Below are 27808 nucleotides of genomic sequence, written 5' to 3'. Positions count from 1 at the left end.
CCTTTCTCATTTTAGCTACCATAAAGTCATAAGGATGCTATAAAACACAAAAATACAGAGGACATCAATGAATTCTCTTTCATTCTCAAGCGGGTCACACTAAACTTGATTTAAGAGTCAAAGCCTAGTTTGCATTCAGGACAGACATCACATTCAGACACCATTCAGGTTACAGTACACCCTGCATCCTTTATTAGAAGGAAAATTTCCTCCTATCCTGTCCAAGGTACATGGAAGCACTAAGTCGAAAGGACTGTGGCAATTTATCCATCATGACTAAACAACAAAAGTGATATCCATTGCTGTAGAAACTGTCCCAGTCTCTACTCAGAAAGCTAAAAATGCATAGAATAGAGGAGCACAATGCAACTTTTAAGTTCTGCTCAACTCACCAGCACAACAAATTTAAAAAGCACTTGCCCAATCCCCAATCTCACTCTTCTAATGTTATGCAATGGGGGTGAGGAAAGGACTAAAAGAAGGGTTGTATTCAATAATGCATGAACAGAGTTCCATTTGTGCAACAGAACTTCCCCTTCCTTCCTCTCATCTCATGTGCCCCCAAAATCTGCCTCAGAATCTCCCCAAACCCCCTGGAGCAGATTTTGGGCATGCACAGAAGACAGCAGAGTAGGGAAAACCCCACTGTACAAGTGGAAGTCTGCCATGTGAGTGCAAAAGCAGCATTGGATACAACCCAATTACTGTTACATGGAATATAATGAAACAATACAAATAACAAATAAAAACAGATATTCAGCAAGACTTTTCTTGTTGTGTAAATCCATAGCATTCCAGCCATCTCAGTTTTTGTCAAAAATTTAAGAAGACCAAATATCAACTAACACAGAAAGAGGGGATCTCTAGTGGGGCAATATTCCAGCTTTCTTAACCCACACAAATTCACAGCCCATCCAAGACTACCCAGTTCTAATGAGGATCACTCAAAAGACTCCTATTTAGACAGCTGAAGTCTCTTACCACTAACTATAACTATTCATCAGATTACCATAGTCTAGAGTAGCATAGAGTTTCTATATATAAATTAAGTTAGCAATACACCAAAACTATTTATAGTAATCTTACGATCCATACCTTAAAATACCGTCTACTTTGGAAAGAACTAGCCATTTGAAACAGTAAATGTAATTCAATCCAGCTGTAAAAAAATTCTACATATCCAATATCACAAAAAGATATTTCACCTCTGTTGTGCAATTGTCAGGACAGTATGAAATTAACAAGCAAATTATACACAATCTCCTGGCTCTGTTTGTTTGTTTGTTTGTTTGTTTGATTAGCATAATAGTTTGCATTGTATTTGAACAGAGAGTATCAAGTTACACAGACACACATCATATTATTATGCACACTAAAGAGGAGTTCTTACCTGTAAGTCTGTCTTCAGCCATTTGGAATCAAACCGGGTCTGAGCAGCCAAACAAAAAGATTCAGAAGACATCTTCCCTTTTCAAATCAGTCTTGTCAGCTGGCTGGACAACCTGTCACAAAATGTTTGTGTGTGTGTGTTACTAAAAGCAATGTAAGTATCTACATATAACTGTATCTGCACATTCACACACAACTATATGGTTTCCATCTTCCTTTAAAAACCATTATTCACAGAAAGAGAAGACTCACTACAACAGGCTGGAGCTATGAAATACAAAGCATTTACAGGCATGGAAACGAGCATTAGTACTCTGTTTACAAGAGTGCTGTTTACACCATACCAGCCTCCTCCCAGACCCAAAGTCGAAAACATCCTCCGCTATTGCACCATACTACACTATCAGAGACCTGTGCTGCTGCTATCTTTCAGACTTGTGACTGGTGCATGAAATAAATAATTGATCTACGGTTATACAAGCCAACCAACCCAAACCATTCATCCCTCCACACCCTGAAAAAAAAAGCATGTTGAAGGAGTAGTAAAGGGAGATAGCCAGTTTACATGGCAAGACGAAGAAAAAAACTCTCCATGTCTCCCCCCCCCCCCAATATTTTCCCAACTACACCAATGAACTTCCATGATAAGCAGGACCTACTGTCATCATAAACACACATTTTGCTGTCTCCAGTTGCCTCTCTGCTAGCCAGAAACTAACCAAAAATGTGTGATTTCGGGGGAGGGGAATGAGGGGGGATGATCTAAAATCCTGGACATCAACCAGCAAGGCTACAACTTAACAGTTTTCTGCTTGCCTGCTCTGAGGCCATATCTGAAAACAAAAGAATAAAACCAACACCGGCCGGCCGGAGGAGGAGGGGCGGTTTGTGGGTCAATATGCACCAAAGCCCCTCTCTCTTCTCTAAGAGGGAGCTATGAACACACACACACACACCCATTTGCACCCTTAAACCTTCTCCCCTTTCAAAAGCAGACGCAAAATCCCTCCTTGCATCCATTCCCCGCAAGCCCACCCACCATAAAAAGGAGCCCAACATGCGACCCTGCCCAAGCTGCCCTCGGAAAGGAGCCACCACGTTCAAGCGTCGTCCGTCGGTCCCCCGCCCCCCACCCCACGCGTTGCTTATGCGAGATATTTCATGTTGTGCGTGTCAGAAGAGACACAAGCGGTGCGTGGAGGAACGGGGGTCTCTGCTTGCTTGCTTGCATGCGTGAATGCATGCTTGTGCAGGTTATCTCTGAATACACCGAAGCCACACATGCACGTACCTAAATCATGCACAGACCCCGCAGCCTCCTCCTCCTCCTCTCCTCCATCCCAAGGACGCCCCCAGCCTCCGAACAGGGAGGTGAACCGGCCGCCCTCCCAACCTCTATCGATGCACACAGAGGCCCAGCTCGCCCCTCCCTCTCTTGCTGCTGCTTTTCGGGCTCCAGGGAGACGGCGGGGGGGGGGATGTCTACGGGGGCCTCCGGGCGACGGCGCCGCCGCCCCCGGGACCCGCAGCCCCCACACTCACCTGCCCAGCAGCCTCGCCTGCTCCGCGCGGGGGTTGGCGGCGGCGGCGGCGGCGGCTCCCTATGTCCTGTCAGGCCCCCGCGCAGCTCCGACTAATCCCCCTCCCTTCCTCCTCCTTGTCCGCTCTCCCCCTCCCCACATCCCTGGCCAAACCGGATGGAGCTGGGGGGGCGGGCTAAAAGGGAAACACCGCTTAGTCCCCTTCCGCCCAATCAGGTCGCAGCTGCCGGGCAAGCTCCAGCCAATCCGCTCCCAGGGATAACTCGCCTTTCCTCTCGGGAGCAGAGCGGGTGGGGGAAGCCCATAGAGAGGAAATGACGAGAAGGGCTCCGGTTACCATAGAAGTAGCTTGCTTTTGCGGCAGCAGCAGGGGGCGAAGGCGGCTGTAGGAGCGCCCGTACTCGGTGCTGGTTTTCCGATGGCGGGTCTTTCTTTTCAGGTGTATTGCAGTGGCTTTCTCTAGTGCAGTTCTGCGGGTTTTACTTTGGAATAGTGTTATCGTGTTTATATATAATATATATAGGGCTTGCCTTTCCCATAGGACGGATTGTGGGACAATGGAGGCGCATATTTCAGCCCGAGAAAATGGGGAGGGAAAATCCCCATTGCGTGCTAAGCGCAGAAGGCATTGCATGTATAATTCTGAACAGGCAAAGAGAAAAGAACGCTCCACAATTATTATATAGAACAGTCTTGATGGTAGCAGTGATACTCTCAGATGTTTCATCACCGAAGTCCTCTAATTTCTCCCATTTTTGGTGGCTAACGTTTAGTATGCCATTTAACATAAATTACAAGAGCAAAACGGCATAAGGCTACATTTGGGGGTTATTTGTCACACTCAGCAAATATATGTACCACCACCACCACCCTGCCAAAATAAAATAAAAAGGTGTTCTATCCACCTTCGGTACCATGATGCCAATTCTTGCTCTACCACAACTGCCTCTTACTTGCCTTGCCCCCATCAAGATAAATAAGAGAGAGATGCATCTCCCATAAAATCTTCGAAGCAAGAAGATAAACTGAGAATGGACTTAACTTGTGTAGGGGTGGGAAAATTGGATCAGGCCAATGGCCCATCTAGTCCAGCATCCTGTTCTCAAAGTGGCCAAACAGATGCCTATGGGAAGCCTGCAAGCAGGACCTCAACCACAATAGCACTCTCGCCCCCTGTGGCTCCCAACAACTGGTATTCAGATCAGAAGCATTACTGCCTCAAACCAATTTTGACAGGTGGGTGGAGCTGGGTTGAAAGGAAAGCTTCAGAACTACACTAAAGTAGACAAAATAACACAACTACTGTACATGATATGTGTTTGCTAAACAGATCAGTGACGTGCTAAAGGACCACACAAATAGTTTTTTTTTATTTAGCAGTGGAATTAAAATGTTGCCTTACAACATTTCATTCAAATGTCAAGAAATAACAAAATATCAGAGTCAAATCTGTATTGCTATGCAGGGCTGGGGATTAGGGCAGCTTGTTGCCCAAGAGCAGTACCGTACTGGTTTTGCAAGCTAACCCAGGATACTGCATTGATGTATGAGCATGAATCTACCTGCTGCAGCAAGAACAGCCACGTTTGCTGGGTGCACCACACAGCTCATGCAGAAAGCAAAATGGGAGAGGATGGTGTGTGAGACAGAACTGGAGACAACAACTCATATGTAGTTCCTGTGTCTGCTTGCACAGCTAGCTATATCATTGTAGCCCTACACATAGAATCATCTGACACTATTGCAGCAGAAAGCCATTATGTATAATAGAATTGGAGAACTGACAGTATACATGATTGGACTCACCCACTGGCCTCACTAATAATAATAATAATAATAATAATAATAATAATAATAATAATATATTGTTTATACCCTGCCCATCTGGCTGGGTTTCCCCAGCCACTCTGGGCGGCTCCCAACAAAATATTAAAAATACACTGTACAATAAAGCGTCAAACATTAAAAACTTCCCTAAACAGGGCTGTCTTCAGATGTCTTCTAAAAGTCAGGTAGTTGTTTATTTCCTTGACATTTGATGGGAGGGCATTCCACAGGGTGGGCACCACTACCGAGAAGGCTCTCTGCCATATAAGATGTTTCTGTAGTTGTGTTTCCTTAAGCCTCTTTCTGTGCTATTACAACTATATGTGGCTATATTCATATTTACTCAGAAGAAGGTCCCACTCCCAAGCAGGTAGACATATGGTGGAACAATATATATATATATATATATATATATATATATATGTTTTGTTGAGGCTGCAGTCCTATTCATCCTTGAGAGCAAACTGAATAAGGCAGAACAGAGGAAATGCTGACACACACCCACACCCCAACTCCTGGGTTTCCCCCAATAATGTTGGTGGGTGGGGCACTTCCAGAAGAGAATTGTTAAATGGGAGGAGATTGCTTGAACCCTTTTCTTCTCTTGCTAATTTGTACTGTAGATAGCTCCTCCAAATGATATTTAGTTGATATTTCCCCTCCCTTAAACCCTGAAACTTATTTAATTATGGCTGGGGCTGAGGGAAATAATTTTAGGGGGCATTTACAGGAAATAATCAGGGGACATGTGAGGAGTTAAATGCTCCACTCTCACACACACTGGTCCTTGACCTGAAAGTATTGCCCTTGGTCTTGCATACAAATTACAGTATATCTGCATGTCTGTTTCAGCCCTATATGGGACTTACTTCTGAGTAATCATGGATAGAATAGCTTGTTGCCGTTTGCTTTCACCTGAAATAAAGGATATTAATATTTAACTTACCTTAAATCCCATGAGTGTTCACCAGTGTTTGTAATGGAAGCTAAGGTTCCGAGAATAATTTTTATAGATTAGCAAGCTATTTGTATTGACAGTGGAATGGTGCTTAGATGGATGTACCAGAAACAAGCATTGAAATTATGAAATAGGACCAAAGTATAGATAATCTCTTCTGCTTTAGCAGAGGGTACTGATAATTATATAGTGCATGAAGGCAAAACAAAGCAACTTCTGTAACAGCAAGGCAGAACTATTCATTCCAGAACAAGGCAGTCATTGTTCTCTTGTTTAGGGCCATTTTAAACTCTAGAGTCTAGAGCATTTGAAAGAAAATGCCATTTGACTTGGAACATTAGAAATCAACCTTGGTGATAATTAAAATATGGTGCAATCTTCCATTGCATTTACCTGATGTCAGTTCTGTAGTTTTTAGTTTATGCTAATCCTTATGAATCAAAATAATATTTGCTTTCCCAACTCTCTCTCTCTCTCTCTCTCTCTCTTTGTCTCTCAACAGATGGAACCTAAGTCTCTCTGGGCTTCCTGCTCACTATTGTGTTCAATTCTGTGACTCTACGATTTGCAGGCCACAAATCTGTTCTCAGATGAAACATAAAATTTTACTGGAACTGATAGCATCAGGAACAGAACAGTCTGGGATCCACATACCTTAACAAACACCTTCTCCTGTTAAAGCATGTTGAAATATGTTAATTTATTAACGTCCTAAGGGCTACCAAACAACACTGCAAACAAATAGGTTTGGGCACCTAGGCAGATACTGACAAACTCAAAGTAATAAAATATAAAACTAACTGAAGGAGCAAACAGAGATAGATTTAGCATTGTTTAGTTAAAAAATTATTGGACAGCTTCAAATAAAAATTCTGCATTAAAATTCAATCCAAAGCCATAAAGATACAAAACCAGTATCAAAATAAATTAGGTAATATAGTATATCAATAAATGAACAAATACTGTAGATCTTTAAAACTATAGAATTACAAAACCTTACAAAACCCTTGAAATCTTCAATAATGTAAAAGTACTACAGTACTACTACTACTACTGTTTCTAAGTACTAGGTGCTTACACTGGGTTCATATTTCCTTTGGAATGAAGACCAGCAGAGATACTAGTGTCTTTACGATATCTGGTTTATTTACACATATATACAACCTGAGCCCTACAATGGAGGGATTCACAGCTTTCACATCCCAAGAGAGCCTTGGATTCAAACAAAAATCAAGCATGACTCTAACTCTATTGTTTCCCAGCCTGTTGCCTCCCAGAAATTACAAGGATCTTGACATACAGTCTACTCCCCCCCACAAAAAAACCTCATGACAATATCAAGTGGGTAAGACCATCTTCAACTTCCATATATGCATGAAGATACAGAGCTGGGCATTTTGAGCAGTGCACAATAATTTTGAGCAGTGCACCACCTGCAAGGAAGTTTTCCAGCGTATATACTTTCTACTCAGGAAGCATGTGAAAACTGAATGGTTTAGGACAGTGTTCACTTTTAACTCATGGCATTTGATTTGAAGGCTTGACAGTAGCTACCAGGGGGTAAATGGGGATGTATTGTTTGGTTGGGGTAATTTTGGTGTTGTATACATTTTTGAAATTGCAATAAAATTTGAACTTCCTTTTAAGGATGGAAAAACAGACTATGGCACAGTAAATGAAATAAAAGTAAGCCCATGAGCATTTCCAAGACAAATGTGGAAAAACTCAAGAGAATATATTTTCAATATGCTGTTCTTGTCCTGTTTGAAAAAGAGCTGTTTTTTTTGCATTGCATTATTTATTTTGATTCACATTAAGGATGTTTTCAAGATGACTCGAGTTTCTGTGTCAGGGACAAAACTTCTACAATTTATGATACTGTACTTTTGTAGCTTGGTAAAATAGTGAAGGACACACAAATTGCACATACTGCATAACCATCTGGGTGACTTTCAAAAAATACCATGACAAATAACAGGGAGAAATTCCCTGAGTCATGAAAACAAGCTGACTAAATCTTAAAACACATTTCTGGAGTGAAAAATGACTCAATTTGTGTATTGGATTGTTTACTGATGACAATAAAAGTCTGAGGGATCAATCCACCAAGCTGTCTGCTGTGCAATTTCCATTCATTTTAATGGGCTTCCCAGTCTGAGATGCACTGAGAACTTTTTGATGATATAGCCACTCTTCAACTGTTGAAGAATTATGGTTACTGGTTTGTTAGTTATAAAGATGTTTCTGCATCTTTCAAGAATTACTTTTTAAACTCAGATTGGGTTTTTCTACGTTGTTGCTTTGCCTTTTATTTCTAGGATCACATTCTACTTATGAAACCTCAGTGCAGTGTTGGAAGATTCAGGACAGACAAACGGAAGTGCTACTTCATACATTGAAGCATTGTTAAGTGATGGAATTTGAGATCACAAGATGTAATAATGGCCTCCGAATACCAGTTGCTTTGATGTGAGTTCCATCACGTTCATGTCCTACTTCAGGACTTCCCATAGGCATCTAATTTGCCATTGTGAGAATGGCACAGAGAATGGCACATTGTGGACACAGTGAAGATAGATCAGTTCGAGCTCTGCATCGGGCAAAAGATTCCTACATTGCTGGGGGTTGGACTAGATGACCCTTGTGGTCCCTTCCAACTCTACAGTTCTATGATTCTTTGACTATATCAGCCCTTGGTTCAGCACAGTTCTTCTTGCATTTGCATTATTATCTTAGAGTATTGTTGTAAGTTTGGGTGCCAGAGTGTGTGGGTGCAAGGCACCTATAATTTCTGAATTTAGTAGGTGTTAGAATTTAATCAATGATTTAAGAGTTAAATTAGAAGTCAGACTCTTAATAGTTGGAGATTGCTCGAGAGGTGAGCCATTAGCAGAGAATAAAGACAGGGGAAATGGCCATCAGCACAACAGAGACTTTCTACCAGCCAGCAGATGGATGAAGCCCCACCCAGAGCTCTGAGATAGTCAGAAATGCCAGAATTTTTGTTAGGAGAAAGTTTCAGGTAGCTGTGGCACAATCTAGGGGGAAAGGTGTCAGTCTGTTAAATGCAGCAATTGCAGGGGGCAGAACACAATGTGGGCTGCCTGTTTGAATCAGAGACTGCAGCAGTGGGAGAAACGGGGCTCTCTTGGAGTGTAATGATTTTAACCCCTCCACTGTAAGCTCATATATATGTGAAAAAATAAAAATAAACCATGTATCACAAAGACACCACAGTCTTTCCAAAGGAAACACAAACTCTGGCTAAGTGCTTGGACCCTTAGATTCTCACATCGCTCAGGGGTTGGGGTGGCATGTAACAGTATTATCATTATTGGCCTTGAGAATAAATCCACTGCTCAAAGTGGAATAGGATTGTGTGAACTGTCATCGCACTTCAGAAGATATGACTGAGTCTGGCACAATTTGGAACAAAAACCATCCTACTTCTACTACCCTCCCAATGTGAGCACTGGATAAGTCCCCAGGGAAAGAACCAATTGGAGATGGAGTGGAATAGGAGATGTCTGCATAGCTTCTCCAGCCAGTGCCAAGGACAAATGTTTTGTTCATCCAACAGGCTGGCGCTGTTGACACAGTGCTTAATGTGTGTAACATATATCAGAATCCTCTTCAGACTGAAAACAGCAATACAAATGCATCTTCTAGGTACATATCTGGCCAACATTTTAATTAACTTCCCCTTCCAGGAAGGCAATATTAGCTCTGTCTTCTAGAATGAGCAGTTAAGAAAGGAAAATACTTTGCTTTTCCAGCCTCCAAAGTAGCACCTGAATGGATTGCCAAAGACTTACCATAGCTCTTCCTGCCATATCTGCACAAGCAAAAAACATAGGGTACAATGCAGAGGAAATAATACATGCCTTATTCCTGTTAATACTAGTTGATTTCGCGTAACTATGTTCTAAAGTCCTATTGATTTCAACTAGTGCTGCAATTTTAGGTACACTTACTGTACTTGGAAATAATGTATTTTAAATTGGTGAGACTTTTTGTTGTTGTTGTTGTTCAGTCGTTCAGTCGTGTCCGACTCTTCGTGACCCCATGGACCAGAGCACACCAGGCACGCCTATCCTTCACTGCCTCTCGCAGTTTGGCCAAACTCATGTTAGTAGCTTCGAGAACACTGTCCAACCATCTCATCCTCTGTGTCCCCTTCTCCTTGTGCCCTCCATCTTTCCCAACATCAGGGTCTTTTCTAGGGAGTCTTCTCTTCTCATGAGGTGGCCAAAGTACTGGAGCCTCAACTTCAGGATCTGTCCTTCTAGTGAGCACTCAGGGCTGATTTATTTGAGAATGGATAGGTTTGATCTTCTTGCAGTCCATGGGACTCTCAAGAGTCTCCTCCAGCACCATAATTCAATGTAATCCTGTGTAAGACTGGGCTCCAAATATCACTTCTCATAATATGGTCACTGTATGGTGACTCTTGAAATTCCTTAATATAGCAGCTATTCACAGCAAGCTTTTCACATATCCTGGACCCATCTCTATGATTTGATTCGTTTTTATGCCACTGACACCACCAAACATTGTTAGCAACGTCTAATGGAGGCTAACTTTGTGGTGAAAGCTGATCTGTGCATGCTGGTTAGAACCGAAGGGGCTACTATGGGAAGCAGTAGCCACCAAGTAGAAACACTTCCACCTGCAATATTGTGGGGACCTGCTTTGCTCTGGTTTGCACTAAGGATCTAACTTTTTCATACTTTTCAAAATGGTTGTGTTTAAGTGGCTAGAACTGATGGAAATCAGCCAAATGTTCTGGACTGGTGCATGCACTACTGTTGCCAAATGTTGGGATCAGTGCTCTAACCTCTAATTTATTTTAGGCAAATTAATTTGCTTGATGGAAGAAAACGTCACTGCAATCATTTCTTTTTGGCCGCAACAGCATCATACAACCGTATTTTGTAGGGAACAAATGCATATTCGGTGGGATTGCTAAGTTGTCTGAAAGGCTTGCCCATGTGCATTTGCCCTTGCTGTTGTGTTGCTAGATCCGAATAATGACAGCAGGCTGACATACGCCAGTGCTGGGGAACCTGGTGCCCTTTAACTCAAATCATTCTTGACCATTGGCCATGAGGGCTGAGGCTGGTGGGAGCTGGATTCAGACAACATCAGGAAGCCAACAGCGTTCCCATTCCTGTTAAATATGGTTCTCTTTCCCTTCCCTATTTCATCATCACAGCAGCTATGTGAGGCAGGTAATGCTGAGAGACAGCGACTGGCCCAAAGGCACACAATTAGCTTGATGGCTAAGTGGGAATTTTAACTCTGCTGTCCTCAGTTCTAGTCTGAAACTCTAACCACTATATCATTCTGGCAAATCAGATCAAATTCAACAAGTAATAAAAAGGGTGAATCACGATAGCACCAGTGCTGCTTCCCAAATGCTAAATGATTCGACACTTGTAGTTTTATTTTAACTATGGAATTTTAAAATTAGAAGTGAGTTTTAAGGATGTGGGAAGTGAAGCAGGGGCAGTGAGGGGTGGTCGTGTTGGCCTGGTAGAGTATTGAGTGACAAAGAGCCTGAGGTTTCCCGCCCCTGTTTTAGCTCATAGAAAGATTATGCTATAAGGCAGCAGCTCCCAATTAGATGTCCGGGGACCCCTGGTGGCCCGTGGAATACACCCAGGGGGTCCGCAGCACCATCCCCTGCCAGGGACTCACTTAGCGTATCTTACAAATTGCACAATGAAAGCCACAATGATGATACATGGATCACCCAGCCTCTGCTCATGACCAGGGCCTGTTTCTTGGCAGGGGGGAAACCTGTGAAAGAGTTGCTGGATGGGAAGTGAGCTGGGATCGGGCTAAAACCTCTGACATTGTTTCTTGGGGCTTTTGCAACTGGAGGGGGCAGAGAGAGAGAGAGAGAGAGCGCAAACAGTTTGCTACATGGGGTAGATTCACATGTTTATCATTTAAAAAATGTAAGGGATTCTTTCCGCTTGCTCTCTACTTTCTAACAGAAAAGAACTTCTAATTGCTTTGGGACTATCAAGTTTAGAGGACTCTCCCACTGCTTGTAGGTAGGGTTTTCAGTGCATCTTGCCTTATGAGTTTGGGATACATGTCTCATCTTGGAAGTCCTACAGGGGAAATAGCTAAGCAAATTGCCACTATGATTAGCACAACAGCTCACCCCAACATTGTGATATATTGGCAGCTAAATACGGGGTCGCCAAGGGAAGCTATAGTGAGCACTTTGTAACTAGGTTAGCTTCAGTGAAAATGATGGGGCAAAGAGGCAGAGACTGATCCAAAGTCACCCAATGAGCTTTGTAGCTGAGTGGAATCCCACTTTCTTAAGATATGTAGAGCATATTGTAAGCATAGTCTTCTGATTTATAGCTGGCTGCCCCGTGGCAACCCCTCCCCCCCCAAAAAAAACCCTTGGTCAATGAAAGTTTTGTTTTTACCAAGGTTTTTTTTTAATGCAAATAAAAAAGTATGCATCAGGTATTTCTGCCTCTTAATTATTATTTTTAACTCTCTCAGTACATCACACTGAAGTTGCTAAACAATTCCCGCTGAAAATAAGGCTATTTGAATGCTTAGGGGCTTGGTTCCTCAGTAAGCCTGACTGCTAAATCATGAACATACCCACAACACAAACTTTTCAACAAAATTGCACCACCAACTGCGCAATCCCCTGCAGGTCAACGTCAACCCCAACAGATCCTACCAAAAAAAAAAAAAAAAAACCCAGAAAAACACATTCCTAAAAGAGCAACAGCCAGCAACGCCCCCTCTCGGCGGCAACCTCCCTTCCTACGCGGCTGAAGCTCCGCTTGCGGCTCCCCATCGACGTCACCAGCCCGCATGGGCATGACGTCATGGTGCAACACCATGACGTCATGGTGCAGAGCCCGGGCCGCTCAGCAACTGATGCTGGAAAGTGGAAACGGACCTTTTCGTCGTCGTCGCGGTCTCCTCCCGTTCAGCTCATTGAGGCAGAGCCAGGCAGGAGCAACAACCGCTCAACTTTGCACTGCGGGGCTTTTGGTGCCAGAGGGCGCTGAGATCTCAGTTGCAGCAGCAGCAGCAGCAGCTGGGGGAGGAGCTCCGTAGTTCAGGGCGGATCCCGCGAAGAGATCAGCCGCCGGTTTCAGGAACGCGGAGAAGAAGCCGGGTCGGCGAGGCGCTGGGCGTCCTCCTCGGGGTTGGCACCACCATCACCGCCGGCGCCCGGGCATGAGGATGACGGTCGCTGCGGCGGGGGACGGGGGCTCGCCCAGTCCAGGCCCCGCGGCGGTATCGCTGGGTCTAAGTGTGGCTGTGGTCTCCAGCCTGGTGAATGGCTCCACGTTTGTGCTGCAGAAGAAAGGGATCGTGCGCGCTAGAGGACGAGGTAGGGGGCGGACAGTGGCGGGGGGGGGGGGACGGGACGACACCTCCTACGGGCCTTTTCGCCCCGATCCCTCTTCCTGGACCACGGTTGTGGGTCGGTTATTATTTGCAACCCGGGTCCACCCCCTCCCCTCCAGGCTCGATCTCGCTACCCGTCCCCCAATCCAGTTCCTTGATAGCCTGTTCCGGGGCTGGGGGGGGGGCGACTCTTTGGCGCGCGTACAGCCCGGCACACCCCATGCTTCCAAACACATCCACGCCAACCCCTGTGTTCCTCACCCCATTGCTGTTCAGGGGTTTCATGATTTCCCTGCTGTCTCCTCCAACAGGCATCATTCGTGTTCATTGATTCCTATGCTCCATCACACCTAGGAGTTGGGTGTTGGAGGGAGGGGGGTGCGGCTGTGTGTGGGCATGAATGTGACGGGGGGGGGGGGAGAGAGAGAGAGAGAGAGAGAGAGAGAGAGATCTGTCCAATGCAGTAGCATTGCTCCTTGTCTGCACTTGAAGAAGAGCATCTTTGGAGCCTGTGGGCAGGTTCATGGCCGCTGCAGGCAGTGTCTGAATTTAACCCCGTCTGCTGCCCAGCCCCTCCAGCTACAGCCTTCGCAACTCCTCCCCGTGGGCTGGGGCGACCCTTTAAGTCCAAATTAGGTTTCTCTTCCAAAAGGAAACTGCTGTGTTGTCAAAGTCGCTGTTTTATTGAAAGTTTTATTTTTGTTTTTTAAACTCTGTAGTTATGGATCCAGGGTATTTACTCCACAGAGGAGTTTAAAGCTTTATCCTCCAGAAGGTGACCATGTTTAGTAAAGAAGCTAAATGCCAAGAGTGGCGTTGGTGGTGGTGAAGGAAGTTGTAACCCTGAGGTCTTGCAACTTGCTTAGGCATTAAGTGTTTATGATTTTCTTTTTTCTTTTTCATATTTTGCAAGGGGGGGGAGGACTGATCGCCTCCCCCTGGACTTGCAAACAATTTGAATGATCATGAATGCAATGTATGAACACTGAATGAAATCCACAGGTTGTCTCAGGGGCTGCTATTCAGAGAAGTACTTTTAGGATTTCCAGTGGGATCTCTCTCTCTCTCTCTCCCACACACACACACACACACACAAAAAGCAAACAAACCACAGGCTGGTATAGTATATTCAAAACTGCTTTTAAACATCCCTTCCATTTTAAGAGTGTTTTTTCCATGTGGCATGTACAGGCTGCCACAGTTTGAAAAACGGGCACCTACCTCCCCCCCCCATGGGAGAATGTAACTAGTTGCTTCATTCTTTGGATTGTTGCCGTGATAATAATAAGTTCTGCTACAAGTATAATGAGCATGCAAGTCCTCAGACCAGACCTGAAGAGCACAACTCTTTGCAATTAGCGTGCAATTTTGTGTGTGACTTAGATTCAGTCATCCAGCGGTTGCCGTATTTTCTCGTGGGAGCACCTGAGGTGAGCAGAAACAATATCCTCAAATCAGACACAGGCAGGAGGATGATACTGGCACACATGGCATTTCTAATATGTAAGCTGTTCCATTCCAGAAACTAGGCCTGAATGGGCATTGTTGCCCTCAGTCTGCCCCCGGTCCTGTTACAAAACCATCCGATTCTGCTACCTAAACAAGACCTTGCTGTGAGACAGCAGAGGAAATTTCCCTGGTTTCCTGACTGGAGGCAGCTTGTCATCTGTTATATAAAGTTCATTTGGGTGTTTGTGATGAATAACTTAAGTGCAAGGGCAGAAAAAAGAATTACCAGAATGACTGGCAGCTCACAGAACAAATTAGACAAAGTAGCTCACATGTTTCAAACTATCATGTCCAGTTTAAAAACAGTATTGCTCTCTTATGTTAATAGCGTGTTAGCAACTGAAAGATTGGCAGTGAGTGGAATCTTACCCAAGTTCTTTATGTGGTTAGACCTAAGGTGGCAAAAAGTACCAAAATTCACTTTGTTTCATTTCACTGACTTAAGCAAATTAAACATTGGTGGGTGTCAGAGACCACATTAATAATATTATTTACCAGTAGATTGAACCAAAGTAGTGTATATATATCTACATGCAAACATGGTTGCCAGAATTGGGGCACAGTGGGAGTTGATGTGAGGATGCCAAATGTATTGGACTTGTCCTGCCTCAGGAAGGTGATTCTCCCAAGTGAGAATGCACAGAATTTCAGCCAAGCACCCCAAATATCATGTGGAACTAAATGGACTTAAGCCTACTGGTTTGGGGGGGGGTGTTGGATGGGGTTAGGCATGTTCAACTCTGCATAGGGTTGGTCAGGTCTGTTAAGTTGATAGGTGGGGAATCTTTTGCCCTCCAAATATTGCTGGACTCAAACTCCCATTGGCTATAGCCAGCATGGCCAGTGTTCAGAAGTTTGTAGTCTACAAACTTCACAATTTGGCCCATCCTTGTTACAAACAGATTGCAGCATATTAATTGTAGGTTGCTTGCACTACCTCTTCTTTTAACAACTGGGATGTAGGAGGTTTTTTAGTACTTGAGTAACTAGAGTCCCCCCCCCCCAAAAAAATATTAGGTGTTCCTTGTAAAACTATTTCTGATCACTGCTTTAAGAACATATTGTTCCTGATAATGTTAAGATCAGGGTGTCCTGAAATATAGCTGATTACTTGAACTGCAGCACTACCAGCTGACAGTATGATATAACGTGTCTAGTTTTCATTTTCTGCAATCCTTAACTTGTGTTATTACACTCTTTTGTAAATGCAGTTGAAACGAGAATCAAATGAAAGGCCTGGTTTTTTCTAAAGATCCAGTTGGTAGCTCCTGCCTCTCTTCTGCATGAGGGGATCCTAAAATAAGCACATGACCTGTTCAGATGTTTGTCTGGAAATTGTTTTTAGAATTGGACACTGATATAATAGGGCCAGTTTTTCCATGAAGAGATAGCCTTTCATTTTGGTATGGTTTTCCACTTTGAATGTTGTATAATGTAATGTTATAACCCCCCCCCCCCACAAACACATCCTTGGCTCAAATGCAGCTCAAAGACTGCTGGGAGAAAAGTTGTGTTTCTACTTTCACTTCCTGCTCTATTCAAAACCTTAAAAGCAAGTTTGCTGGTTCATATGTTTCATCTCAGGCTGGGACAAAAGTTATCCATCCTATCCCCACCCCTGGAAGACCTCAAATACACCCTTTTCTTAAACTGAATTTAAATAAAAGAGCAAACCATCCTTTGTGATGTGGGTTGACATTGGCACAAAAAGGCTATTTTCCAAAATCTCTTCCTTTGTTTTACAAAACGACGCAAAGTGAACAAACTTGTATTTAATACTGTAGTCCTAATACTGAGAATGACACCAGAAGCACAAGGTTGCTTATTTTCCTTACAAGTGACCAGGGCTGGGCTGCAATCCTATACCCATATACGTACCTGGGAGTAACCCCCCCTTACTGCGATAGGACTTAACTTCTGAGTAGATGTGTGTAGGATTGTTAAAATAATAATGCTTTGTATTTTTATACAGCAAGTTCTAGTAGGGCCAGTTATTAGATTTGACACAGGCCTGATGTGGAGAAGGGCCACAATTTGTGATTTGTAAAGTTTTTGCAGTATTGTTGACGTTCTGTTTTCTAATTCTTCTCTTCTCTAGGAACTTCATATCTAACAGACATAGTCTGGTGGTCAGGCACCATTGCAAGTAAGTATACTAACTAATAAATCCTATTCTTATGTGCTAGAGCATGGGAAAGGTGTTGTTGTGGTGGTTAATTTGTTACCCAAACTTCAAGCTAAGGTCCCAGGAAAGGTTACAACAATTTAAAATACAACACTAAAAATAATTTTAAGAATAGACATCACATGTCTCAAAGGCTAAAGAAGCACATCTTCAGCATTCTCTTAAAACAGTATAAGGATACCCCTCTGTGGGGAGCTAGTTCCACAGCATATGGGCTTCTACAAATTACTCCTTCTCCCAGCCCCACTCTGAGCTTCTGAGGGCAGGGGAACTACAAGAGGGTCCTCTCTGCTAATCTTAAAACCCGAGAGGGTCTGTAGGGAAGGAGGTGGTCTTTCAGATGTTTGGGGCCTGAGTCATTTCGGGCTTTAAACACTATCGTGAGCGTCTTGAATTGGATCCAGAACTGGACCGGCAACCAATGCTGGTGGAATGGATACCATATCATCCTGTACATTCTTAGTCCAGTGTATCTGGAGAGTTCTGCTGATGTTATCTTTCAAGCAGGTGCCTTATGTTTTATTCTGCTGGCATGGCAGACCGGCTTCCACCGATTCCTGTGGTCCCTCTCCGCAGTGCTGAGAGTGTTCTGTAAAAGAGAGGACTTAACCTACTTGTATCTTGCTTGTTTTAAAGGTGCTGTATTTGTGCTAAATACAAAAGCATGGAACTCGTAGCTAGATTGGTGTTCTTCCCCCTCCCCCTGTTACTATTTGCTCCTTACTTGAAGGTTTTGAATAACATGTCTTATAAATGGGCACTTTGATCAGCCTGTTGCACATTTTTTATTCTGTTTTTTTTTAAATCAAGCCTATTGCGTTACCCCACAGTGGGTCTTTTAAGCATCAAAGGTTTCACATTTTTAAAAGCTTCTGCTGTTTGTAGCGTAACTGAAAACGTTAACTCCTCTGACCTTTATTAGAATGCTCAAAATTTTAAACATCGTAATTTTCTATATTAATAAGGTAATAATAATACTTTGCCAAATATAGAGCAGTTATCCAGGACTGTTGAGGCCACTTCTGTGGTTTTAGAGATAAAAAAAATCTGCTTAGTGATGTCCTCTGTCAGCAGAAAATCCTCAACAACTCAGTTTGAGGTAGCTGAAAGTGAATCGTGTCACACATGAGAAATTTATTTATTTACATATTCACTATGTTTAATATGGGACACGGGTGGCGCTGTGGTAAACCACTGAGCCTAGGGCTTGCCGATCAGAAGGTTGACGGTTCAAATCCCCACGACGGGGTGAGCTCCCGTTGCTCGGTCCCAGCTCCTGCCCACCTAGCAGTTCGAAAGCACATCAAAGTGCAAGTAGATAAATAGGTACCGCTCCGGCGGGAAGGTAAACGGCGTTTCTGTGCGCTGCTCTGGTTTCGCCAGAAGCGGCTTAGTCATGCTGGCCACATGACCTGGAAGCTGTATGCCGGCTCCCTTGGCCAGTAAAGTGAGATGAGCACCACAACCCCAGAGTCGGACACGACTGGACCTAATAGTCAGGGGTCCCTTTACCTATATGTTTAATATCTTGTCTTTCCTCCAGTTACCTCTAGGTGGCACACATGGTTCTCCACCTTCATTGTATTCTTGCAAAGCACTGTGAAGTAGGTTAGACTGAGAGATGGTGGCTGGCCCAAGGTCTGTAGAATGATGGGGTCAGGTAAGCAGAGAAGCAGTGACTGCACCCAGTGTCACCCAGTGGGGATTTGAACCCTGGTCTCCTAGGTTCTAGTCCAACATCCTAACCATTACACCATACTGCCTCCCAATTCATATCCTCTAGTTTAACATAACTGATTTCTCCGCCAAGTTTGTCAGGACAAACATGGCCAGGCAAAAACAAACAATCCAACAAACCAGAGGCTGGTGTGTTCAGATATCTGCTATAGGATTTCTGGTTAATTATTACTATTATCATTATTACATTAGTTGAAGAACAATACTGGCTCAATTGCAACACTACAGTGCCAATAAATACAAAGTTCAGCAACAATAGTAAGCCTTGCTGTTAGAACTGATTCACACGAACCCCTTTCAGTTGCTCCCACCTCCCATTGGTGCATCTTCTATTAAAGAAAGAAACCTCAGAAGCATTTGTGTGAGTCAGCCTTCGGGCATGAGATATGAAGGAAAGGCAAGTCCTGAGAATTAAGGTGGGACGCTGATAACGGTTTGAAACACGAATACCTTATATAAGCGACATTCATAGTCGTCAGTCAGGCTAGAAAATGATTGGCATAGTTGACTGCTAATGTTAGGATTAGATAATATGTTTTGAATTATTCCACCTCAGTGGTTTTCCATATGGGCACACCTTGCAGACTCATCACCATTTTTTTTTTTTGCTTTAGAAGGTTTTGATTTTGCCATTGCCACTTTTAGGAAAGAGACTTGGCATTGCAATTTCCAGCCCCTACAGAGCATCAGCCAGATTTTGTTGTCAGGGGACAACAAGACTGTCTACAAAGAAAGGGAATTCAAGACTTCGACATGAGTTGCCAGTAAGAGGGGAGATGTTGCACTCTCCTGGAAGGCTATCTCCCTGCTCTCCAGACCCGTTTCCACTCCTGGTGGTGAGAGTGGAAGAGAAGAGGTTGAGAGGAAAGTCCCTTCTACAGAATGCTCCAGTACCACTCATTGTCCAGAACTGTTTATCCAACTGTCAGTGTTTCTAAGATACCACCAAGCATTTGCATCACACACAAACACACACACTTACACTTCCTATAGTGTTAGCTCCAGGGAAAGCCTGCAATCAGAGTGAAAACAGCCCACCAGACACATCTGCCAACCTACCAGGAGGCTCAATTAGCCTGCGTTTTTCTGACAACTCATGACTGCAAAAACAGGGGTATTTTTTTTTAAGCATGTGGAAGTCCACAGATGTTTCATGACCGATGAACAGCATTCGGCTTGCTCATCCACAAGCTGTGTAAGCCTACACCAGAGAAACACCACAGTGTGTCTAGGAACCTGCATGAAGTGTACACGTTGAACCTTACTTGGAGGCATTTGTTGCCACTGCCTCTTCCCTCAGGCAGATTTTTCAAGAGTCGTATTTAAAACAACAACAACAACAACAACAACAACAACAACAACAACAACAATGCATGGAGACAAGGAATACATAAACAACCCCTAATCTCCAATGCTTCCTAAAACCCATTGCCTGAAGCTACCACTCACCTTACTTCGTTGCAAGACCACACCTGTAAATCAGGCCCTAGCTTGTGAATATTTAATCCAGTCACTGGTCAATGAAGGTTCATCAGACCTTATCTTTTTTTAATTGATCTGGTGATGTTTCAGAGATGTCAGAAGTGAGAAATACCGGACTGCTCCCGCTTTAACCCAATTGCAACCATTCTCTCTGTACCTAAAATCAACTTGACATAGAAAACACTAGGCCAACACTTCCCGCCCCCCCCCCCAGAACAGGATGGAGTAAAAAAGGTAAAGGGACCCCATTAGGTCCAGTCTTGTCCGACTCTGGGGTTGCGGCGCTCATCTCGCGTTAATGGCCAAGGGAGCCAGCGTACAGCTTCCGGGTCATGTGGCCAGCATGACTAAGCCGCTTCTGGCGAACCAGAGCAGTGCACGGAAATGCCATTTACCTTCCCGCCGGAGCGGTACCTATTTATCTACTTGCACTTTGACGTGCTTTCGAACTGCTAGGTGGGCAAGAGCAGGGACCGAGCAATGGGAGCTCACCCCATTGCGGGGATTCGAACCGCCGACCTTCTGATCAGCAAGCCCTAGGCTCTGTGGTTTAACCCACAGCACCACCCGCGCCCATGGTTATGTTGCCGTTGTCATGAGACCCAGCCTCTCACGGAGATCCTCCTTTCGTGTCAAAGTGTGCCTTCTTTATCATGTCTTCTTCACTCTTTCATTACTATGTGCCCTTTTGTGGGAACCTAGAACGTGCCCATATGGTGTGAGACAAAGAGATGTTTTCTCTTTAGGCATGGAAAAATGCTTGCACGAGAACGGACTAAGTAGTCTTGGTATGCAAGCTGTGCAGATGTAGTGTCCTTTTCTATAGCCTAAACATTGGAGTTATTACAGTAGATTGCTAGCATCCTAACATCTGGTTATTTGCTTGGCATTCTTTTTGTCTACCTGTTTGCTTTCTTCTGTTTCCCATGTATATACACTTGCCTTAGTTAAGAACACGCCCCTGTTTTGCCTCATGTTTCAAATGTCCTAGCCTAAGCCCACGTACAGAAGCACCTTAACATTTAGCTATGTGCTACCAAAAGTTGAGTTTTTTTGATGGGGGAATTAGAGAGCCCCAGTGCATCCTTAACCTCCCTACAGCTAAATTATGGTAAGGTAGTAAAAACAACAACTTATAGCCTGCCCATCTGGCTGGGTTTCCCCAGCCACTCTGGGCGGCTTCCAACAGGAGTTTATAAATACATTAAAGTAGGAAATGAATTTTATAAATTAGAAAGATAGAAAGAAATATTAGAAGGTGATTATATATGAAGTTGCCAATGAAGATTGACAATGAAATCCAGAAGAAGGAGATCGAGGGAAGTCACCATTAAGATGTGAGGGGAAATATGTTAGGAATATATAAGATTTTTTTTGTTTGTTATTTGTTTGCTTTTGTGTTTGTTGTACAGTATTGTGTTTGCATTTCTTTTTGGAAAAATGAATAAAAATATTTTTAAAAATAAAAATACATTAAAACATCAGTCATTAAAAAAAAACTTCCCTAAACAGGGCTGCCTTCAGAAATAATAATAATAGTTCCTTAATATAAAATGTAGCTAGCGTGTTCCTGTTCCTGGGCTTGTTAATTAAAAGTCCTCCCAGACTGGATCTGAATTTCAGAAGCATGATTGGGCTGTGATTATTTTTTGGCAACTGGTAGTTATTCTTGTTGCAAATGTATGTGTTTATTTGTTTCAATTATATCCCACGATTCCTCCAAAGAAAGGCAGCATACATTTCAGGTTGGAGAGGCTAAAAGAGATTGACTGGTCTGAGGGCATCCAGTGAGTTTCATTGCTATGTGATGATAGAGACATGGGTTTTCCTAGTCTGATGCTCTAAGGCGGCCCTGTTCAGGGAAGTTTTTAATGGTTGGTGTTTTATTGTGTTTTTAATATTTTGTTGGGAGCTGCCCAGAGTGGTTAGGGCAACCCACTCAGATGGGCAGCATATTATTATCATTATTAGCCACTACCCCATACTAGGTTTCAGACTGTTAAGATCTGTAGTTTTTTTTTTTAAGTGAATGGCTGGAAAATTCTGGTTTTTACTCAGCAGCACAATCCTGTACATGTATGCTCAGAAGTTAGTCCCGCTGAGTTCAATGAAGCTTAGGTAAAGGTAAAGGTATCCCTGACCATTAGGTCCAATCGCAGACGACTCTAGAGTTGCACGCTCATCTCGCTCTATAGGCCTAGGGAGCCGGCGTTTGTCCGCAGACAGCTTCCGGGTCATGTGGCCAGCATGACTAAGCTGCTTCTGGCGAACCAGAGCAGCGCACGGATACACCGTTTACCTTCCCGCCGGAGCGGTACCTATTTATCTACTTGCACTTTGATGTGCTTTCGAACTGCTAGGTTGGCAGGAGCAGGGACCGAGCAACCTTCTGATCAGCGAGCCCTAGGCTCAGTGGTTTAGACCACAGCACCACCTGCATCCCTTCAATGAAGCTTACTTTCATCTAATTGGATATAGGATTGCAGCATGAATTAATGTTTCCCAATAGGCAGAACAGTAAAGTGTAACATTTTCATTGATCAGAATTCTGATGTAAGCAGCAGCCTGTTTTGTTTTGCCAATGACGCATTTGCATTTCTTTCCACAGTGGCCCTTGGCCAAATCGGGAATTTCTTAGCCTATACTGCAGTTCCTACTGTTCTGGTGACTCCTCTTGGAGCGCTTGGAGTTCCATTTGGGTAAGGATTTTGTTTACTTGACTTCGAAGTTTATACAGATATAAATGCCTGTACTGTATATAGAAGGAAATGACAATGAATTGGGTATTGGCCGCAGTTCAGTATGGTGCACTATGTCTATTCTACTAATTCAGGCTTTGCCAGCCTCCAGATGTTTTGAATTGCAACTCCACTCAGGTGGGGGGGGAAACAGAAAGAAATCAGAAGTCCTGTCTTGCAAGAAGAATTCCATTGCTCAAGCAGGCACAGGTCAAATGGGTAAAGGATGAAAGCTTGTTGGTCTTCACTCCCGTTTTAACTCTCCAGACTTACCCAAAGAAAATGAAGCACATGGGGCACAATCTTGCCAAACATAATCACTTTTTAAAATGGCATTGATTTCAATAAGTGAGAGTTCAGCACATACTTTCATCTCATCCTTTGAAAGTACCGTGACTTAAATGTGCTGCTTTTAATCCGGATCACGTGTTCTATCCATCCTCAAAGATCCAACATAGAATGAGTAGTCACAGGGCTTTTTTCCCCCCAGACAGAACTCAGTTCCAGCACCTCTCAGGTGGGTGCCATTGCCATTGTAAGAGGGAGGTGAGCTCCAGGAACGCTTTTTCAAGAAAAATAGCACCAACTAGACATATACTCACACTATAAGCTTCTCCTTCCTCTTCTCTCTCTCCCCCCCCCCCGCAGTCTCCATGCCCCTCAAAAATCTGCTCAAGGGTTGAGGGACTGTCCAGAGCAGATTTTGAGGACACACAGTGAAATGGAGAAGGGAGAAGAGAAATGAGAAGTTACATTGCCCAAACAGATTGACAGGGCTGATCTCTTATGTCCCTGCCTGATCACTGAGATATTTGGGGGAGTCCTTGTTAGTGACCCCGTATGGCTCAGATGCATGGCTCACATCCACCAGGAGCTGTGGTTAGTATTGTGTGCCAATTTTTATGGAACTCCCTTTCAGCTGAGATCCCCCTCCGTGTTGAATATCTGATGCCTACTAAGGACATTTTTATTCCATTTTAACTGAATTCTGATTTTATGGTTTTGCCTAATTTTTTTAGTTTTACTCTATTGAGTTTCTTTACTCCACTTAGAGCTGATTGTAATTAAATGGTACAGTATATAAATTGTCAACATAAATAATTGAGTGCTCCCAGATATTTTTAGTGGGTTTGGCAAAAGGTGGTATCGGTTGATTCAATATACGTTATTTATCTACTTGAATCTCTTATTGTTTTCCTTTTAAATAAATAAATAAATAATGGTTTACCCTCTGGAAGTGAGTGAAGGAAATATACACACCCTACATGCATTTTCCAGGGAAGACTCCATAAAATTATGTTTTGTGGTCATCCAAAAGTGTGACAGGGAAGTGTCTTCTTCCCATTTTGTCCTCCCACCTGCCCAAACCAAGGTCAAATGTTAAAACTGATCCCTTATCCCCACATTCAGAGACAGATTAAACCACTTTGAAGAAGCAAATCTTTCTGGCCTTGCCAAAAAAGGTGGAGGATAAAGGGTAATGACCTACCTTAGAATTAAATTAACAGTGTTGAAAGTTTGAATAAAATGTTCTCTTCTTTGGTTCTCTTCTTTGAAAGATCAATTTTAGCTTCCTACTTACTGAAAGAAAAACTCAACATTCTTGGCAAGCTGGGCTGTCTGCTGAGCTGTGCAGGTTCTGTTGTTCTCATAATCCATTCTCCGAAGTCTGAAAGTGTCACCACACAGGCCGAGCTTGAAGAGAAGCTCACAAATCCAGGTATTTAATTCCTTGGGATAATCACATTGCCAACTCAGTCTTGAGTCTCAATAACTTTGTCAGTTCCACAGAACAAAAAAGCACAGTGTAAGTTGGTCCCACATGAGGTATCGCCTCATTTGCGCTTGGTGCCAAGCAGTTTTGCATTGTGGAAAATATGTTGTATCTTAAGGTAATGTAATGACTGCAGTTGAATTACTCCACAACCCTAAACATGTTTACTCAGAAGCAAGTTGCATTGAATTCAGCTAGTTGTTTCATGGTAAGAGAACATTTGTGGCTATGATTGCAGAAAAACACTGGAAGCATAATAAGACAAGCCAGTTTGCTTTTTTGATAGGAACTGTTTATCTGCTTAAGTTATTGGTATGCTTCAGTGCACTATTAAAGGAGAAATTAGCTGCAGCCCTGCAGAATTGAAGTCAGTGGAATTTAACCAACCTACCGGTAATTACACAAGACTGTAGCAACTATCAGTGTATTAGTTTTTTTTAAAAAAAAACCCAACTTTTTTATTAGAAGGCTGTGCATTAAAGTAATAGGCAATTATTTTATGTATAAGTACTTAGGGATGTATTCCTTTTGGGAAATTTGATCTGTTTTATATGCCCTTAATACAAGCTTTTAACCTAAGAAATAGGTGACAGAACAGAAGAAAACATACACTATATCCCTTCAAAGCTGATTCCAGTTTTCTGTTCTGTTTTTGAGTATGTGGCATAGGCATGTTGTAAACATGAAAAAAATGTCCTTTGTAAAATGGCCTTTATGTAGAAATTAACTGTGCTGCCATTCTGGTTTTTTTTTGTTTTTCAGTGTTCGTGGGTTACCTCTGCATTGTCCTTCTCATGCTCCTCCTGCTTATCTTTTGGATTGCACCTGCTCACGGACCCACCAACATTATGGTTTACATCAGCATTTGCTCATTGCTAGGAAGCTTCACAGTGCCCAGTACAAAAGGCATTGGACTAGCTGCTCAAGATATCTTTCACAATAACCCATCGAGCCAAAGAGCACTGTACCTCTGTGCGGTCCTGCTGGCAGTATTAGGATGCAGCATCATAATTCAGTTCAGGTACATCAATAAGGCTCTGGAATGTTTCGACTCCTCGGTGTTTGGTGCCATCTACTATGTAGTGTTCACCACCCTGGTCTTGCTGGCCTCAGCCATCCTTTTCAGAGAGTGGAGTAATGTTGGAGTGGTGGATTTCTTGGGGATGGCTTGTGGATTCACCACTGTATCTATTGGAATTGTTCTCATACAAGTCTTCAAGGAGTTCAATTTCAGTATTGGGGATTTAAATAAGCCCAATACGAAGACTGATTAATACCATGATATCAAAAGGGACTGGATGACCCAGAAAATAAGAAAATTAGGCTATGGGTATGACAGAGACTTTGATTTCTAAGCCCAGAGAACAACAGAGCCTTTCATTCTTTGCTGGAATATGTGAAATGAATTGGTGTTCTCGATCCAGTTTCTCTAAAACAAACTGTTATCATGCTTCAACTATCTAAATGGTATTAAAATGGAATACTGTACTCTCATATCCTTCACGGCAGGCGGGTAAGAACTGTATCAGTGCAAAAGCTGATGTATTTCTTCACCCTAGAAAAGTGATGTATACAGTGAAGGTGGAAGTGTTCTGGGAGTTTTCAAAATGTCTTCCTGAAACATGGTTGTGAATAAATTAAACCCAGCTTCTGTGCTCCATTGGGCAGGTGTGTAATGAATGATAAGCTGTCCCTTTGAAAAATGTAGATACACTTCAGAAATTTACATTGGATCCCCCCCCCCTACTCCAATATCTCTTTCGTTAGGTAGCAAAATTCATTTTTCTCACAGCTTTATTTGAGGGTTCTTTAAATCCATGTTTCAGAATCTGCACACTTGTAAATTTCCTTCCTTCACTGACTTTCTCTGTAATCTGGAACGGCGCTGAAGAGTTCATAATTAAGTCCAAGATACAGTGCAGCGTATTTGTCTTTCAAAATATTTTCTTACCAGCACATAGTTGCTCACACTTAAGTAAATACAGCATTCGGTTTACAGATACGCCTTTTTGTTCACAGTAAGCATTTGAAGTGCATTAACACATTACATGGAATTCAGGAGCTTTTAATAATCAACAGACAAGAATGTGAGGATCGTGGCAGATTGTAACCACTTTTTTACTTTGGGGGGGGGTCATTTGTAAATAGTTGGAAAGTACTTCAGTGCCTTTTGCATTCTAAAAAAGACCACGTAATTTGAATGAAGGTGTGTCTTGAAAACCTCCATGGGGCAGTTCATTTTCACCCATTATTTGGCAGTCTTCAATGCTTACAAACATGCATAGTGGTCAGAAACAGCAGCACAATTTCATATATACTTTAGAGTCTGAATTTATAACTGAGGTGACTGTGTGGTAACTTCCATGCACCTCCTTTTGTGTGTGAGTTCTGAAGAGAGGTGTTCTAAAATTGCCCATTCACAGCCTTCCAGTTGTTTTTTTTTCTAACCAAGGAAACTACTTCATAACACAGGTTATGAAGTCAGGTTTTGAACTGGCACTTTTCAGGGCAAAAGGAAGGTTGTGGTTAAGTGATTCTGTAAGAGGAAGGAAAAATGTTCAATTCCAGTCAAGGAAAGGTTAGGCCATTAGCCTAAGTGACTCTTCAGTCATCCACTAGGTAGAGCCTAGATATTGCTGGAAAACAGTTCAGATTTGCTTGAGACTCAGAGCTTGCTCATTTTAACAAAACAACTAGCTAATTTGGTATACCTGATTCAGATATTCAGAATTTACTTTGCTATATGCACCTTCAGATTTCATTTTAACAGCTTGAGGGTATTTGAATATATATTAGTAATTAATTTTATCGCATATGACATCGGCCATAGATATTTTTCCTATCAGTTCCAAAGATACATAACATAGGTATTGGAGTATTGATCCAAATATGCACACCTTTTCCTAAGTATGCATTACTTTTAAAATTCTGTGAACTTGGAAGTTTCTGTATTTACAAAGCAAATAAGGAATCGATGAATTCAGATTCCAGCTTCAACCTCATTAAAAGCTACTCCTGTCCTGGAAATAACATTACTTACCCTGCGGGTGAAAGTTAAACAACAAAGTTAAACAACTGCAGCATAGAGAGTTGTTGGGTTTTCTACATTAACACAAATAATCAGCGCAGAAGTTCTGCAATTCTTGTAAGGTTTGTCTGGAAAATTATAAATGGGACATCAGTTTCTAAATTGAATTTGATAAAATAAAAGGGCATTTCTCATATTGCTTGAGAGATTATACAGGAGATGTATACTGTTAATGTTTG

At 42.8% G+C, this 27808-nt stretch overlaps 2 protein-coding genes across 7 annotated transcripts in view; one reads left to right on the top strand and one right to left on the bottom strand.

Annotated features, from left to right (window-relative positions):
- The window catches only part of HERC2 (HECT and RLD domain containing E3 ubiquitin protein ligase 2), a 93345-nt gene extending 90319 nt beyond the window's left edge, over positions 1-3026 (bottom strand). For 4 of the 6 annotated variants that reach the window (XM_033147517.1, XM_033147520.1, XM_033147521.1 and 1 more), the window contains exons 1-2: positions 2932-3026; positions 1391-1502 (exon numbers count right to left, since the gene is read on the bottom strand). In XM_033147517.1, coding sequence (XP_033003408.1) covers positions 1391-1462 — 72 coding nt within the window. In that variant the 5' untranslated portion in view covers positions 1463-1502; positions 2932-3026. Of the gene's footprint in view, positions 1-1390; positions 1503-2680; positions 2700-2931 lie in introns of those variants that run through there. The other 2 variants (XM_033147518.1, XM_033147519.1) reach the window with 2 other exon arrangements.
- A 9707-nt stretch (positions 3027-12733) lies between these two features.
- On the top strand, positions 12734-25854 carry NIPA1 (NIPA magnesium transporter 1). The gene is made up of 5 exons (XM_033147516.1): positions 12734-13099; positions 16724-16771; positions 22638-22728; positions 24327-24487; positions 25304-25854. Exons 1-5 carry the CDS (start codon positions 12943-12945, stop codon positions 25813-25815), a joined length of 969 nt encoding a protein of 322 aa, XP_033003407.1. The 5' UTR covers positions 12734-12942; the 3' UTR covers positions 25816-25854.
- Positions 25855-27808: the final 1954 nt, after the last annotated feature.

The sequence above is a fragment of the Lacerta agilis genome, chromosome 4, assembly GCF_009819535.1.
Source record: "Lacerta agilis isolate rLacAgi1 chromosome 4, rLacAgi1.pri, whole genome shotgun sequence".
Classification (NCBI taxonomy): Eukaryota; Metazoa; Chordata; class Lepidosauria; order Squamata; family Lacertidae; genus Lacerta; species Lacerta agilis.
The sequence above is the reverse complement of the archived record's forward strand: the minus strand, read 5'-3'. Positions and strand labels throughout refer to the sequence as shown.

Excerpts from the sequence above, each read along its gene's own strand:
- NIPA1 (XM_033147516.1), top strand. The coding sequence starts at position 12,943 with ATGAGGATGACGGTCGCTGCGGCGGGGGACGGGGGCTCGCCCAGTCCA. Across the intron at positions 13,100-16,723 it reads CGTGCGCGCTAGAGGACGAG|GAACTTCATATCTAACAGAC; the intron begins GTAGGGGGCGGA and ends TCTCTTCTCTAG. Across the intron at positions 16,772-22,637 it reads GTGGTCAGGCACCATTGCAA|TGGCCCTTGGCCAAATCGGG; the intron begins GTAAGTATACTA and ends TTCTTTCCACAG.